The 18,182-nt window shown below is 42.7% G+C and overlaps 1 protein-coding gene across 3 annotated transcripts in view; it reads left to right on the forward strand.

Moving 5' to 3' along the window:
* The window catches only part of LOC122560473 (protein tweety homolog 3-like), a 301,083-nt gene that overhangs the window by 169,428 nt on the left and 113,473 nt on the right, over positions 1-18,182 (forward strand). For all 3 annotated transcript variants that reach the window (XM_043711109.1, XM_043711111.1, XM_043711110.1), the window contains exons 5-6: positions 3,551-3,646; positions 12,778-12,850. In XM_043711109.1, coding sequence (XP_043567044.1) covers positions 3,551-3,646; positions 12,778-12,850 — 169 coding nt within the window. The remainder of the gene's footprint in view (positions 1-3,550; positions 3,647-12,777; positions 12,851-18,182) is intronic.

An 18,182-nucleotide genomic window follows, 5' to 3' on the forward strand; every position in this document is an offset into this window, starting at 1 on the left:
GGGCGGAGGTGTGGGATGTGGATGAGATGTGTTGGAGGGCATCTTTAACCACGTGGGAAGGGAAATTGTGGTCTCTAAAGAAGGAGGCCATCTGGTGTGTTCTGTGGTGGGGTTGGTAGGGTGGAAGGTGAGCACCAGGGGCGTTCTGTCCTTGTTACGGTACTCCTGTAATACCAATTCACACTTCCTTGTCTTCCTGGTGGTCACTTCTCTGTCTGTGTAACCCTTACTGGTGGTGTGAGCAACTCGCTTAAATGTGCTATCCACAGGATTCTCAGCCTCATGGATGCTCCAAAGTGAGTCCATCTGCAGCCACAGACATTCCATGTGGTAAATCAGGAGCTGCAGCTGAACACACTTCCTGCATACTTGGTCATCATGGAGACTTGAAGCCTCCTTGATTTCCCACGTTGCCCCAGGCTGCTGTTTGAAGCTTATCAACTACAAACAAAAAAACAATTACCCCTCCAAAGTCAGATTTCTTTGTTTCAAGCTCTTGGTCTTGGTCTCTTGCTCACACTTTCTCTCTATCCTAACAAACTACATACCACAAATAAGGATTTTTCTCCCCCTCACCCTTCTGTTATTACTCATTCAGTCTCTAAAGTTGGTTCCTAAGCAGCCAATCCCCATGCCCAACATTTCTTTTTTGATCCTCACATCATCTCGGAAGCTCCCACTCTCACCGCCTCCACAGGTTTGCTCCTCTCCCGCTGCTGCCATTCCCCACAGGTTCTCTGCTCTCCCTCTGACCCCTGTGGTCTATTTCCAGACTTGTAGGGGTTCTATGATCCTCCCCTTCTTATTTCCTCTCTCCGTATATGTATTCTCTGTCTCGCACCCTCTCTCTCTGTCTCGCACTCTCTCTCTCTCTCTCTCTCTCTCTCTCTCTCTCTCTCTCTCTCTCTCTCCCTCCATCCTCACCCAAACTGGAATGTCAGTGGTCAGTTTGCTCATCTTCTCTGTTGTCCCTGCTCATAGTCACAGAGCTTGAAAGAACTTTGCAACTGTTGGGACAGTTGCAGGATCCAAGGTTCTTATGGGAACCCAGCAGGTAGTCCTCTAACTATCTCATCTTCATTCACACCATCCTGTTTCTGACCACAGACCAATTTTCAGTAATACATACTTTGAATGGTATGGCCACTTCTTGCAGCAAAATCTCCAGGTGATATTCCCCTTCCCTGATGTGGCACATTCTATAGCTCGGGTTCTGTCTCCTCTACTCTGATCCAAAGTTCCTTACACTACAAACATTTATTACAGATTTGTTTGTTCTGGATTGCTTTGGTGTCTTGCAGCTCCCACGTGCTGCATTAGCATCCTTATCATATTTTATTTAATTTGTTAATCACATTGCAATCTCTGCACTTTGCACTTGAAAAATCACCCACTTGTTGCACTTCCTTGTAATTATTCTTTTAACACCAGTATTAATCTTATACTTAACAAGGTATTTTTAAAAACAGGAGCGAGAAAAATAACTGGAGACCTAAACTCTAAATCCTCACTAATCCCACTTGTCAATCATCTGCTTGCCTGCACTCATTTCACATTATGGTTCATGACATCAATCTACCACTGGTCTAAATGCAGTTTAGAGTCTCAGAATATACTATTTTGATCATTGAGTATAGGATACACCTTAATCACTTACCAATTCTCACTAGTTAATCAGATTTGTTTACTGGAGGCTGAAACGTTTTAGACAAAAGCAACTAAACACCTCTTTATCTTTCTCTGTTTAACTCGCTGAAACATTCAACTCTGGCAGTAAAATCTCAACTCAATCGGCAATTTTGAGAGGCTCCAAACACAAAAGGCCCAGCTGAGTCACTTAATGAGGTTCCAGTACAGCTGGTGCTTAATTAATTTGCTGTTTCACTGGAACCCTTGGGGGAAAAATGTGCTGCTTAAGGTAGGTCCCTAGAGAGCTTGAACTGTGCATTTCAGATCAATGCCAACTAAGAATTAATATTGCACAAAATTAAAAATTTAGACCTTCTTACCCAATAATGTGTGTGCTCAGTCTGAGGCTGAAACTGCTGAAAGTACAGCAACAATGAAATCCTCAGGTGGCAAGCACAGTAGGTATCTTTCTGGGGGTTGGTAGGGGTCGCAGGTTGATCTCCGGTTCTGTTCTTCCCCACAAGAGGAAACGTTCAGTAACCACTGTCCAAAAAACTTTCTTAATACATCCTTTTTTCAAGATAAAAGTGATCTACCCTTCTGGCCCTTTTCTGAAATGTATACTTACATATTTCTGTCGAATCTTCTCTGTACTATCTCCAGTGCCTCTATAGCCTTGTTGAAATTTAATGACCAGAAATCCATGCAATGTTTTAAGTGTGGTCTAACTGAAGTTTCATATGACTTTATCATCATATCTTTACTCAATCGGTCTGTCTCAAAAGAAGTACTTATTAAAAAATGCTTACCTTGTGCAACTTTACTGCAAGTTTTAGGTATAAGTGACTTTCTTGGTCATCCTGCCAAATGTGTGAGCTTACCTTTGTCTACGTTGAACTTTGTGAATTACTTGCCCTTTTTGTGAGACTGTAATGTCCGCTTATAATTTGTTAGAATCCTCTGTAACTTCCTGACTGGGGCAAAGTTTGTCTACTGCTATTATGTTATCCTGAATGAGTTCAGCTACCCCATCTTCATTACTTCTCTCTGCATCTTTTCTAAATAATTTATACAATTCAATATTAAATGCCCACCCTGATTTTCCCACAACCATGCTTCAGTCATCATTACTGTGTTTGTGTCTGGTTCTGTATCAGTATGCAGAAGATAAGTATTGGAATGTCTTCATTCTGCATCAGTCTTTACAATATGGAACTCTTCGTCAGAAATGCCAGGGTGACCAATCCCATTGGTATTGAAATCATGTAACTTCCTTTTAAAATGCAGTTTATCCCATTCAGGAAGTACTGTCAGTAAACTTTCAAAAAGTTAGTAACTTCTTATAGTTCTATATGTGGTAACATTGGAGATGTATCTGTATAGCCTAAGTTAACAGCATGTACTTTTCTCAACTAGGAGACTTTCTACATTGGACAGCACTGGTGAACGAGCAATGACTATAACTGAATGGTTAAAGAGTAATTTTTGCTGAATTTATTAAATAAGGCAATCAACAAAATATTTTTTCTAACTGATGGAATTGTGTTGAACTATTTGTACTTAATAAAATATTGAATTCTGTGGAAGGGTCACTGGATCTGAGACATTGACTCTGATTTCCCTCCACAGATGCTGCCAGACCTGCTGAGCTTTCCCAGCAATTTCTGTTTTGATGTCTGGTTTCCAGCATCTACAGTTCTTTTGGTTTTTAATTAAGAGATTGTATTTATCATAATTTATGATCTCTGCTATGCCATACAAAGGAGATTCCAGAAAGAGAGCACATTTCTACTCGAGCAGAAGGATTTTAGTATAACATTGCCATTTGTTTTCATTATGAGTGTGGTGGATAACCTGCTTAACACGAATGAATTTGTTTTGTATTTTGTTTTATGTTATTATTGGTGCTTTTTCTTTCAAGATGGTTGGGATATCTTGGCCTGCTACTTTTTGATGTTCTTATCTGTCTGCTGGTGCTGTTTGGATTAATCCGAAACTCAAAGGGAATCCTCATTTGGTAAGTGTTTATTTTAAACTTCATTCATAGGATGTAGCTATTGCTGATCAGGCCAACATTTGTTGCCCGTCTGTTAATATACTTTGAAAGCTAAGTTTAAAGTTGGAATTGAGGTTAGAGATGTGGTAGCAAATGTGCAGCAACTGCCTGAGGGTTCTAGGGACCCGGGTTCGATTCCAGCCTCGGACGACTGTATACGTAGTTTCAATATTTCAGCTTTGGGTACGTTCATTGCAAATGTATTCACTATGATCCCATTCTGCAGGTAACATATTTAGGGCGATGGCTTTTGTGTGCATAAGTATACTGGTGATTTTGGTGGGCTGCACGGTGGCACAGTGGTTAGCACTGCTGCCTCACAGCGCCTGAGACCCGGGTTCAATTCCCGCCTCAGGCGACTGACTGTGTGGAGTTTGCACGTTCTCCCCGTGTCTGCGTGGGTTTCCTCCGGGTGCTCCGGTTTCCTCCCACAGTCCAAAAGATGTGCAGGGTCAGGTGAATTGGCCATGCTAAATTGCCCGTAGTGTTGGGTAGGGGGTAAATGTAGGGGTATGGGTGGGTTTCGCTTCAGCGGGTCGGTGTGGACTTGTTGGGCCGAAGGGCCTGTTTCCATACTGTAATGTAATCTAATCTAATAACGAAAAGATTTTGAAATGCCATCTTGATCTTTAGCTGTCCATATGTAGTGTAGGGTCAACCACAATGGTATTGGTAAGGGAGTTCTGGGATTTTGAAACACAACAGTGAAGAAATGGCCAAGTTTCAAGTCTGGATGGAGTGTGACTTGGAGAAAGGGGAGAAACCTGCAGGTGTTGGTCTTCCCATTTGTGGTGCTCCCTTGTCCTTCTTGATGGGAGAGGCTTATTGGTTCAGAACGTGACTTGTGTGATGCAGAGTGCATTCAGTGTATTTTGTTGGCAGCTAAATTGTTTTCATTTTAACAATCTATCGTTTGGACATCAGTTCCAGCAGCTCTTTCTCACATAACTTGGATCACATTAGGAAATTGTTATCAGAAGTTTGGGACTAGTGGCATCAGGGCAGTTTTCTGGTTGAATATTCAGAAACGGAGCAAATTGTCCAAGCAGTTGTCTTTGTGTAATCATCAGTGACAGCGCTGTCTCAATAGCCTTCCGTGAGCCAATTATTTCCACTCACAACCAGGGTTAGACAAAAAATGTCCAAAATTACTCATTTTGGAGAATTTTACTTGCCCTTATTCTTTCTGCAAGACACTTTTCACCCCTCTGATTCTTCCTTAGAGGATATTAACTTATTGGGCCAGATTTTTACTGCCAGGTTGATGTAGTGATTGGAGTTGACCTTGTTGACTAAGAGTTGTCATCCAGTGCTTTCCAGATTAACAAGTGTAATCAGAAGAAAGGGGCTGATAGTTTCCTGGGTTGCCAGGGGTGTCTGTGACATGTGCACTGTTTTATTGTTTGGTTGATCTAGATGTTTTGTATGTGTTTGCATCTTACTGTTTGCTTTTTAGTGAGATAAGGCGGGATTTGAGGTTCGTCCTCATTTCCCTGCGAACTGGTTGTACTACTTGGGGTGTGGCCTTGCTGCTCCTTTCCCCTGTAAATTGCTGTTTTTTGCAAACTGCTGTTCATTGTTAACTGTTTGTATTTTGTACAGTTTGATAATTTTTTTAAAAATCAGGCAAATCATTAAAATATACTATCTTCATTACCATGTATCAGTGTTTGAAAGATTTTGGTGGGCAGATTGACATGTTTTTTTATGTAACAAGAGTGATTAGATTTATTTTTTAAATATACCATGTACAGCCTGAGATCAAGAAAGATGCTATATATGGGGTTTGGCTTTAATATTTACCACCTTCATCTTGTGCTTTTATTTTGGTGAATTAAAACAATCTGTAAAATAATTTTTTTTAAAAAACCCAGGAGACTGGCTAGCTGCAGCCATTGTACTGTGTACTAGTAAATAAGAGGTGACTTGGTGACGGGATACCGGCCTCAAAAAGAAGAAAAACCAGGAGTCCGTGTACTCTGTACTAGTAAATAAAGGGGGACTTGGTGGCGGGTCCCAACCTCTGTATGAAAGCAATATAACCAGGAGATTAGATCCTCTCCCTCAGAGTGACTGACTCTGAACTGGCTGGTCACAGCCAGTGCATTGTGCACAAGTAAATAAAGGGTGACTTGGTGACGGGATATCGGCCGCTCTGCAGTTATTGCAGTGACAATGAGAGAAAACAAGGCATGCCTGAAGACCATTTGCTTACTACAGTCATCTTGGAGTTAGGTAAGCATTTCTGACATTGTGCCTTTGTTTAGGGAGCTTGACTCATTTTATCCTCCTGTCGAAGTCTGGCCCAGTATGTGGAAAGAATGCAATACTTTTTCTGGGCAAATGACATTGGGGCAGACGAAAAGCAACAAGTAATCCTTCTGACTGTTTGTGGACCCACAGCATTCTTGGTTATAAACGGCTTAACTTTCCCAGAGGCCCCAAATACTAAAACCTTTAAAGAGTTGTCAGAGTTAATTAAGGGATATTACGAGCCCAGCCTCCTCTAATTCGGATACGCAATCAGTTTTATTTGCGAGTTAGAAAACCGTATCCGTATCGAGGTTTTTGACAAAGTTGAACACTGAATGAGAGACCGTTTGGCATGTGGGATTAATGACGTAACCATGCAGAAGCACCAACTTGAAGCCCAATTGGACTTCAAACATGCACAACATCTGGTGTTGTCATTAGAAAATGCGGCACATAGAGCATGGGAGCTACAGGGTATCCCAATGGAAGTGAGCTGCCTCACCTTTGAGCCTGGAGAATACCACTTGATTGTAGTCAATTGCAGACCCTCACGCAGGGCATATTCTTAATAGAGGGACCCTAGGCCAACCCACAGCCGAACCCCACAACAAAGCCGAGTCTCTGCCAAGTGGCAAAAAGGTTCTTCAGGATCTGGATCAGCAAGCCATTGTAGTTGCTGTCAGTATGTAGATTCGAGACAGCAAAGGAGTCCAACAAGGCAGTACCCAAGAGAGTTCACGCCCTGAAATGTCCCCCACCTGTGAGTTGGAGCAATTAAGTTGCTTAGTGATATCGGAGCCAGTTAAAGTTAATGTTGCCTTAAATGGTCACCTAGTTCCTATGGAGGTCGACATTAGTGCAGCTATATCTGTGGTTGCAGAATCTGCCTTTAACAAGATTCACTCAGGAATCCAATCGTTAACCTTGCACAAGACCTCAGCCAGACTGAAAGAATACACTGGGGAACTGTTGCAGATTAAAGGTATGACTTCAGTTCTGATCTCCTATTAGAAGCAGTTGGTGCAGTTACCACTGATGGTAGCTGAAATGTGTTGCTGGAACAGCGCAGCAGGTCAGGCAGCATCCAGGGAACAGGAGAATCGACATTTCGGGCATAAGTCCTTCTTCAGGCTTATGCCCGAAACGTCGATTCTCCTGTTCCCTGGATGCTGCCTGACCTGCTGCGCTGTTCCAGCAACACATTTCAACTCTGATCTCCAGCATCTGCAGACCTCACTTTCTCCTACCACTGATGGTAGTAAAAGGCTTGAGCCCAAGCCAACTGGGGTGGAATTGGTTGAGGAAGATTCACCTGGATTGGCTCAACATTTTTCAATTAGAAAATGGCTGCCTCAGTTAAGTCCTAGTGAAATACCCAGGAATATTTCAGGAAAGGCTTAGGACTATCAAAGGGGAGGTGGGAGGTGTTGCTATCCTTTACAAAGCTGGGCATCAGCCATGCTTACCTGCAATTGCGACTTGATGAGAAGTCCCAGAAGTAAGCTACAATTAATACCCATTAGGGTTTATATCAATATACAAGATTGCCATTTGGGTATCATCAGCCTGCACCCTTTTCCAGTGGAGCATAGAGAACATTTTGAAAACCGATTAAAAAGTACTTGGAGAACTTGGGCATAGTGCTTGAACATTTCTCCCAAGTGAGCATATGCCTTAGAAGGGAAAAATGTGTGTTCCAGGCACTCCCAGTGACCTACTTGGGTCACAAAGTCAACAAAACCGGGTTACACCCATTGGGAGAGAAAGTGAGGCCAATCAAAGGACCCCTGGCTCCCACGTCTGCACCAGAGCTTAGGTCTTTCCTTGGATTAGTGAATTATTACGGAAAATTTATACACAACCTGGCCTCCATCTTGGCACCATTACAACTGCTATTGAAAAAGGTCAACCTTGGAAATGGTAGTGTGGCTAAGAAATAGTCTTTAGGGAAGTGAAAAAGCAGCTATCATCATCCAAGGTATTGGCCTACTGTGATCCGAAGTGAGATGGTACAGTATCAGGTAACATTGGCTCACTAGTGGCCCAATGGAGAGGAATGTCCGATAGCATATGCTTCCTGGACTTTGACTGATGTTGATTCCAAACATGCCCAGATAGAGAAGGAAGGTTTGGCGGTCACCTTTGGTGTCAGGAAGTTCCACCAGTACCTTTTACAGATGGGAATTTTTCATAGTAACAGATCATTTAACCCCTCCTAGGGCTACTATAGGAACGCATGGATTACAACGGGATCTTGATCAGATGGGCCAATAGTCTGAGGAGTGGCAGATGGAGTTTAATTTAGATAAAGGTGAGGTGCTGCATTTTGCGAAAGCAAATCTTAGCAGGACTTATACACTTAATGGTAAGGTCCTAGGGAGTGTTGATGAACCAAGAGACCCTGGAGTGCAGGTTCATAGCTCCTTGAAAGTGGAGTTGCAGGTAGATAGGATAGTGAAGAAGGCATTTGGTATGCTTTCCTTTATCAGTCAGAGTATCGAGTTGGGAAGTGATAAAGCGGCTGTACAGGACATTGGTTAGGCCACTTTTGGAACATTGCATGCAATTTTAGTCTCCTTCCTATCGGAAAGATGTTGTAAAACCTGAAGGGTTCAGAAAAGATTTGCAAGGATGTCACCAGAATTGGAGGATTTAAGTTGTAGGGAGAGGTTGAATAAGCTATGGCTGTTTTCCCTGGAGCGTCGGAAGCTGAGGGGTGACCTTTTACAGAGGTTTATAAAATCATGAGGGCATGGATAGAGTAAATAGACAAGGTCTTTTCCCTGGGGTGGGGGATTCCAGAACTAGAGGAAAGAGACCTATGGGACAACGTTTTCATGCAGAGGGTGGTACATGTATGGAATGAGCTGCCAGAGGAAGTGGTGGAGGCTGGTACAATTGCAACATTTAAGAGGCATCTGGATGGGTATATGAATAGGAAGGCGAAAGTGAGGACTGCAGATGCTGGAAACCAGATTTTAGATCAGAGTGGTGCTAGAAAAGCACAGCAGGTCAGGCAGCATCCGAGGAGCAGGAAAAATCGATGTTTCAGGCAAAAGCCCTTCATCAGCCCCCGCATATGAATAGGAGGGGTATGGGCCAAGTGCTGGCAGGTGGGACTAGATTGGGTTGGGATATTTGGTTGCTATGTATGAGTTGAATTGAAACATGATCTGTTTCTGTGCTGTATATCTGTATGACTCTATGACATGGTGGTACCACCAATAGCTTCCAATGGAATTCAGGGTTGGGCCCTGTTCTTGACACGTACAACTTAGAACACCGTCCAGGAAGCCAAGTGACTAATGTGGATACTTGAGCTGCCTCCCAGTGGCAGCTAGTCTACCGGTGGTACCTACCCTGGAAGAGTCAGTTTTAGTTTTGAATTTCCTAGACACCATACCAGTCACCACTGACAATATTTGACTGCGGACACATAAAGATCCGGTCCTAGCAATGGTAATGGGGAAGCAGAAGGACCCTCACAACCAGGACTGAAACCTTTCTGGATCCGGTGAGACCATATCATCATAGAGGATGGCATAATACTTGGGGGAGCAAGGGTGATTGTCTTGTGTAAATTTCCCTGCCAGATTCAGACTGAACTCTGCCACGGTCATCCAGGAGTTTCCAAGATAAAGCTGCTGGTAAGAATCTAAGTCTGGTTGCTGGAGTTGAATGCTGACACAGCTGTGTTGGTAGAGCAGTGCCCAGAGTGTCAACAAGGACAAGATTTGGAGGAGCTGGTGTCAAACTGGGGTGGACAAAGTTTTTTTAAAAAAAAAAAAATCACACGACACCAGGTTATAGTCCAACAGGTTTGTTTGGAAGCACTAGCTTTCGGAGTGCTGTTCCTTCAGGTGGTTGTGCAGTATAAGTTCGTAGGACACAGAATTTATAGCATAAACAAAGGACAAGAATTGCCACCATCAGCACCCCCACATTTGTGGGAATGGTTAGGTAAACCTTGGACTAGGTTTTCTGTCAACTATATCAGTCCTTTCATGGGCTCAATGTTCCTGGTCATTGTGAGTGCCTATACAAAGTGGTTGGATGTGTATAAGCATCGTTCATGATACATAGACTCACAGAAGTATTGGTCATGGACAATGGGATGCATTTACCACTAGGAATTCGAATATTTCCGAAAGTCAAATTGTATTGGCACAGAAGGACAGCCAGGTAAAAACAATGACTGCAGATGCTGGAAACCAGATTCTGGATTACAGTGGTGCTGGAAAAGCACAGCAGTTCAGGCAGCATCTGAGGAGCAGGGAAAAAAAAAAATCGATGTTTCGGGCAAAAGCCCTTCAGCCATCCATCATCTGTGATCTCGCAGAAAGAGCAGTCCAAATGTTGAAGGCAGACTTAAATGTGCAGCCTACAGCGTCAATTGATATCAAACTAGCCCAGTTGCTGTTCAATTATAGGACCAACCAACACACAACAACAAGGATAGCTCCAGCAGAGTTGCTGATGGGCAGAAGATTCCACACCAGGTTAAACCTAATATTCCCAGACCTGGTGGGGAGGGTAAAATGACAGCAGGAACGCCAGTGCTGTCCACATACTGCCTCTAAGCAAGAGACACAATTTAATTCTGGAGACAAAGTTGATACCAGAACCATGGAAATGGCCCTGGTTGCGAGATCGATGCAGGGTCAGGTCCTGTCACTTACAAAGTTCGGGTAGGTGATATAGTCCTGAACAAACACGTGGATCACCTGAAAGCTGTTACCTTGCAAACGGGGCAGGAGCAAAAAAAATACCTGGCCCCTCAGACCAACCAGAAAACTGTAGATTTTCCTCCTCCCTCTAGTGTCAAGCAATTCTCAGAGTCCAAGATGGATGCAGCCTTGACAACGTTACCTTTTGAAGAAGAGGATGTTGCAAATGCAAGATGCTGCTTATGGTCCAGTACACACCGCCCATGTTAGAATCTGAATCAGAGGAACCAGACTTGGTTTGAAAACGTTGCAGGAAAAGCTACAAGCCAAAAACAAAGTGTCCATCCCTGGACTTGGTTTTGAGGGGGAGAGCAGGCTGTCGTGACTGGAACCAGCTTGACCTCGTTGACTGACTGGGTTTGGGGTTGTTAATTTGGTCCAATCAAGAAGGCTCTAGTTGACTAATATAATCAGAGATTGGCAGGTGAAGGAATTAGATCATCGTGACAAAGTGCCAGATTTGTAGACTTTAAGCCTGCATTGTAAAACTGTAAAACCTGAAGAAAAAGACAGGCACACAGTATGTAAAATCATTGTTTGTAATATGTACGGATTCTGACACTCTGGGAGAGTCGGATCAAGTAAAATGGTATCAGCCCAATGTACCAGATGTTACATTGTGTTTTCCTTTCTTGAAGCTAATATGTTTTTCCAGATATTGCTATACAGGGCTGCATATTGCATATGATATTGTATATTTTTAAAGAAAAACATACCCACAATATAAGCTTTGCCAAAAGAAATATAATCAGAGATTGGTAACCCTGCAACCATGACTCTGTATTAACAATCCTATTGTCCTGGTTTACAAATATTTGCATGTTATTGTGTGTATCTTTATTGCAAATGCTTTGTGCATTCAAATGTAATACCTTAAGACTGACTTTGTTCAAAAAAAGAAAAGAAAAAAATATGTAACCAGGAAATTGGAATCTCCTTAGTCGAGGCAATTGACTCTGAGCTGTCTGGCCACAGCCAGTTATTGTGCACAAGTAAATCACTTGGAGGAACCGGTGTTGGACTGCGGTGTGCAAAGTTAAACATCACACAACACCAGGTTATAGCCCAACAGGTTTATTTGGAAGCACGAGCTTTTGAGCCACTGCTTCTTTATCAGGTGGACAACCACCTTTTGTAGCTCAGCTAAGCATTCATAATTACAATGTGTGCATTGAGAAAAGTTGATGAAGAACTCTATTAAAATCAGAAATTGAATGGGGGTGAGACTTATACCAGGTTTATAACCACTGGACCTATCTGAACAGAATAATGTAACTTCCACCTTTTGTAAGTCACTTGAAAGTTGATTTGAAAGTGGAGGTTGTTTGATATAATAAATACATTACCAAAGTGCAGCCAATATCATAACAATTATTTATTCATATTAGATATCAGTTCACATGGTTGTAACTGCTTCCTGCTTTTTAATAAAGATCTTAATGAGCCAGGAGAAATGTTTGACATCTGGATTCTGAAGTGTCCTATGGCTTCATTATGCAGACTGTCGATAAGCATTTCCATGTCTGTGTACAAACCAACAGCTGTTTAAGTTGCTACAGTGCACTGGATTGGTTATGATGACGTACTTCCAAATATTAAAATGGATTATTTGACTTCAAGCTATCAATCTTGAGGATATATTAGCAATTTGTTAGCATATTATTGTCTTACTTCGGCATTTTAATGAGCTTTTTCAGAGGTTAATAGATAACACTGTTGTATTGTGTCAAATTGCCTGGCAGTTCAGAAAACAAGATGACTCAAATTTTTGAATTTTAAAAAATTAACTAACCAACTTACTTACAACCTGTTAAATTTTCAATACCATCAAATATTTATCTTGTTTTGATCATGTTTGAAATTGAAAAATGGATAGTTCGATATATTTTGTTAAAAGAAATAATCTGTGGCATATTAAATGTTACATTAATTATATTTGAGGTGGTGATGTAATCCATTTAAACTGAACTTAATTTTTACTGCCAAACCAAAGAAGGATTAATATAAAGTATGGGCACTCATATTTGTAAGATTTATACTTTACTGTAAAATAATTAATATAGTTTTCTTTAGCTATGATGGTCACTCTTTCACTGTTTTTTCTGTCTATAGTGCGGCACTGCTGGGAGTGCTGACCTTAATTATCAGCTGGAGTTCACTTGGTCTGGAACTGGCAGTGTCAGTGGTGAGTTTTTAATTTACTTGTGATAACAGATAACTAGCAAACATGATGCTGATTATAGAATTCCCGCTGCAGATCATACAGGCTTACAAAGACTATTCCATGGTTTTAGTAATGATTATTTTGCTAACTCAGTGGCCTTCCCAAAAGCACTCTGATGAACTTCATGTTGAGCTCTGTTGCCCATGTCTTGACTTGAACTAATTTTTGTTTTTCTATTATTTCTGCTCTTGGTTACCAATTTGTCTCCCAATTCACTCTAAATTCTGATGAAGGGCTTATGCCTGAAACATTGACACTCCTGTTCCTCTGATGCTACTTGACCTGCTATATTTTTCCACACTTTACAACTTGAAGTTCTAATCCTTGCTTTCAAATCCCTCTCTATAATCTCCTCAATTCCCCCACACCTTCAAGACATCTATGATCTCCTCAATTTGGCTTAATGTATCCTGATTTTAATTGCACCACCATGGATAACCATATCTTCATTTGCTATGTCCCTGATCTCTACAGGTGACAGTGGGGGAGCATTTTAGGACCAGTGACCGTAGTTCTATATATTTTAAAATAGTTATGGAGAGGGACAACAGTGGTCCACTGGTTCAAGTTCTAAATTGGGGCAAAACAAATTTTGATGGAATTAGACAGGAGTTAGCAGGGGTTGATTGGAGTAGTTTGTTTGCAGGCAAAGGGACCTTTGGCAAATGGGAGACCTTTAAAAGTGAGATAGCTAGAGTTCAAGGTTTGTATGTTCCTGTGAGGGTGAAAGGCAAGATTGACATGAATGGGGAAGCCTGGATGACCAGAGACGTTGAGGCTTTGACCAAAAAAAAAACGGAGTTATAGCTCAGGTACAGGCAGCTGAGATCAAGGGAATCCCTGGAGTTATATAGGGGCTACAGGAGTTTACTGAAGAAGAAAATCAGGAGGGCAAAGTGGGGGCACACAGTAGCCTTGGCTGAGAAGATTAGGGTGAATCGAAAGAGGTTCTTCAAGTGTATTAAAGGACAAAGACTAATTAGAGAGAGAATAGGACCTCTCAAGGACCAAAGTGGACATTTATGTGTAGAACCGCAGGAGATGGGCGAGCTCCTCAATGAATATTTCTCCTCTGTGCTTACTGTGGAGAAAGACATGAATACTTGGGAACTTGAGGAAGTTAGTGGTGATATCTTGGGGAGAGTCCATATCACAGTAGAGGAGGTGTTGGATATATTACAATGTATGAATTTGGTTATATCTCCTGGTTCTGACCAGTTATATCCAAGAATATTGAAGCAGCTAAAGAAGAAATTGTGGGGGCCCTGGCTGATATTTTTACATCATCATTATCCATGGATGCTGCTCTGGAAGACTGGAGGGTAACGAATGTTATGCCCTTATTCAGGAAGGTCTGCAAAGTAAAACCTGGGAACTACAGACCAGTAAGCCTAACATCTGAGGTAGGTAAGTTACTTGAGAAGATTTTGAGATGAGATATACATTCATTTGGAAAGGCAAGGTTTGATTAAGAATAGTCAGCATGGCTTTGAGTGTGGGAGATCATGCCTCACAAATTTGTTAGAGTTCTTTGATGAAGTGACCAGGAAGGTTGATGAGAGTAGGGCAGTGGACGTAGTCTGTATAGATTTCAGTAAGGTCTTTGACAAGGTTCCACATGGTAGGCTATTCTGGAAGCTTAGATTGTATGGAATCCAGGGGAGCTGGCAAGTTGCAACATGATTTTGATCAGCTGCGGAAGTGGGCCGAGAAATGGCAAATCGAGTTTAATATAGATAAGTGTAAGGTCTTGCATTTTCTAAAGTCAGATCAAGGTAGGAGTTTCATGATGAATGGTAGGGCCTGAAGGAGTTTCGTGGAACAGAGGGACCTTTGAGTTCAGGTACACGGTTCTCTGAAAGTGGAGTCACTGGTAAACAGTGCAGTGAAAAAATCTTTTGTCACACTGGCCATCAGTCAGGGCACTAAGTATAGAAGTTGAGAAGTTATGTTGCTGTTGTATAGGACATTGGTGAGACCACACTTGGAGTATTGTGTTCAGTTTATAGGAAACATTGTTATTAAATTGGAAAGAGAGCAGAAGAAATTTACAAGGATGTTGCCATGACTCAAGGAAGAGGTTTGATAAGCTAGGACCTTTTAGAGCGTAGGAGACTGAGGAGGATCTTATAGGAGTGTGCAAGATCATGAGAGGCATAGATAGGGTGAATGTACTCAGTTTTTTTTCCCAGAGTTGGTGAATCACAGACGAGAGGGCATCAATTTAAGACAAGAGGGGAAAAATAAAAGGGGACCTGAGGGGCAACTTTTTTTATACAGAGGGTGGTACGCGTATGGAATAGCTGTCAGTGGATGTGGTTGAGGCAAAATGCCTTTAAAAGGCATTTGGCCAATATATGGATAGGAAAGGTCTAGAAGGATATGGGCCAAGTGCAGGAAAGTGGCGTTAGCATGGATGGATATTTTGGTCAGCATGGACCAGTTTGGGCCAAAGGGCCTTTCTCTGTGCTGTAGATGTCTGTGACTCTATGACTTCATCCTCATCACACTTCTCACCTCGCTACCTTGCTCTTTTCTGTTATAATATGCTTTAAAATGTGCCTCTTTGGCCAGACTTTTGGTCATCTGACCTAATTCTGCTTTTGTAGCATAATGTGATGCTTTGTTTTAATATTCTTTTAAGTTACTGATGTGTATGGCAGTAGGTAGCTGTGTAGAAAGCTTTTCACATCGATCAAAAGGACATCAATGAATCCCCAAATCTCATCTGCCACGCCTGTCTTAGTACCTTGAATGTTGATTTTTGAAATTTCTGTTTGAATTTATGTTTAGTAATTTACTTTGTTTAATTATATCAGTGGTGACACACTCAACATTTTATTCATTGAAACTTTGTGGAACTATTTTTTTGCAACAATTGGAATAAACTTTAGCCTTGCGTTTGGTGCAGTCAGTGATTCAACAAACTAAATGTACATTTTCTTGAGTTGGTACTTTCTAAATTCTTTTGCCCTTGTTTTTAAGGCATAACTTTGTTGCTTTCATTCATAGAACATAGAACAGTACAGCTCAGTACAGGACCTTTCGCCCACGATGTTGTGCTGAGCATTTATCTTAACCTAAGATTACCCTTCAATTTACTGCTGTCCATGTGCTTGTCCAGCAGTCGCTTAAATGTCCCTAAAGTCTCTGAGGCAAAAGTGAGGACTGCAGATGCTGGAGATCAGAGTCTAGATTAGTGTGTTGCTGGAAAGCAGGAAAATTGACGTTTCAGGCACGTTGATTTTCCTGATCCTCGGATGCTGCCTGACCTGCTGTGCTTTTCCAGCACCACTCTAGTCTAGACCCTAAAGTCTCTAACTCTACTATCACCACTGGCAGTGCATTCCACACACCCACCACTCTCTGCACAAAGAACCTACCTCTGACATCTCCCCTATACCTTCCTCCAATCATCTGAAAATTATGACCCCTCATGACAGTTGTTTCTGCTCTGGGGAAAAGTCTCTGACTATCTACTCTATGCATGCCTCTCATTACCTTGTACACCCCTATCAAGTCACCTCTCTTCCTCCTTCTCTCGGGTGCAAAAAGCCCTAGCTCACTCAACCTCTCTTCATAACAGGTGCCCTCCAATCCTGAAGAATTCCTGAAGAAGGGCTTATGCCTGAAACGTCGATTCTCCTTCTCCTTTGCTGCCTGACCTGCTGCGCTTTTCCAGCAATACATTTTTAAGCTCTGATCTCCAGCATCTGCAGTCCTCACTTTCTCCTAGCCCTCCAATCCAGGCAGCATCCTGGTAAATCTCCACAGCACCCTCTTTAAAGCATCTACATTCTTCCTATATTGAGGCCACCAGAGCTAGACACAATCTTCCAAGTGTGGTCTGACCAGGGCTTTATAGAGCTGCAGCAAAACCTCGCGACTGTTAAACTGAATAACCCTGTTAATGAAAGCTGAAACACCATACGTCGTCTTAACAACCTTTTCAACTTGGGTGGAAACTTTGAGGGATCTATACATGTGGACCCCAAGATCCTGCTGTTCCTCCACACTGCCAAGAAAGCTGTCTTTAACCTTTTATTCAGCATTCAAGTTCGACCTTTCAGAATGAATTACTTCACATTTATCCAGGTTGACCTGCATCTGCCACTTCTCAGCCCAGCTCTGCATTCTGTCAATGTTTCGCTGTCGTCTGCAGCAGCCCTCCACACTATCTACAATGCCACCGACCTTTGTGTCATCAGCAAACTTACTAACCCACCCTTCCACTTCCTCATCTAAGTCATTTATAAAAACTACAAAGTGCAGAGGCCCAAGAACAGATCCCTGCAGGATATCACTAGTCACCGACCTTCAGGCGGAATACTTTCCATCCGCTAGCACTCACTGTCTTCTTTCAGCTAGCCAATTCCAGACAGCAAATTTCCCTGTATCCCACACCTCCTAACTTTCTAGATGAGCCTACCATGGGGAACCATATCAAATGCCTACTGCAATCCATATATATCACATCCACTGCTTAACCTTCGTCAACTTGTCTCATTACATCCTCAAAGAACTTAAGGTTTGTGAGACATGGCCTGCCCCTCATAAAGGAGGAGACAGTAAGGTCTGCAGATGCTGGAGATCAAAGTTGAAACTTTATTGCTGGAACAGCACAGCAGGTCAGGCAGCATCCAGGGAACAGAAGATTCGACGTTTCGGGCACAGGCCCTTCTTCAGGAATGAGCAGAGAGTGTTCAGCAGGAGAAGATAAAAGGTAGGGAGGAGGGACTGGGAGGAGGGGCGTTGGAAATGTGATAGGTGGAAAGAGGTAAAGGTGAAGGTGATAGGTCGGAGTAGGGTGGAGGCGGAGAGGTCAAGAAGAAGACAGCAGGTCAGGAAGGCGGTGCCGGGCGGGAGGGACCCGGCTGAGACAAGGTGGGGGGAGGGGAGATGAAGAAACTGGTGAAGTCCAAGTTCATCCCCTGCGGTTGGAGGGTTCCCAGTCGGAAGATAAGACGCTCCTCCTCCGACCATCGCGTTGTTGTGGTTTGGCGGTGGATGAGTCCAATGACCTGCATATCCTCGGTGGAGTGGGAGGGGGAGTTGAAATGCTGTGCTACAGGTTGGTTGGGTTGATTCGTCCGGGTGGCCCAAAGGTGCTCTCTGAATCGCTCCGCAAGTAGGCGGCCTGTCTCCCCAATATAGAGGAGGCCACACCGGCTGCAGCGGATGCAGTAGATGATGTGGGTGGAGGTGCAGGTGAATCTGTGGCAGATATGGAAGTTTCCTTTGGGGCCTTGGAGAGAAGTGAGGGGGGAGGTGTGGGCGCAAGTGTGGCACCTCC

Source organism: Chiloscyllium plagiosum, chromosome 21 (assembly GCF_004010195.1).
Source record: "Chiloscyllium plagiosum isolate BGI_BamShark_2017 chromosome 21, ASM401019v2, whole genome shotgun sequence".
Taxonomy (NCBI): Eukaryota; Metazoa; Chordata; class Chondrichthyes; order Orectolobiformes; family Hemiscylliidae; genus Chiloscyllium; species Chiloscyllium plagiosum.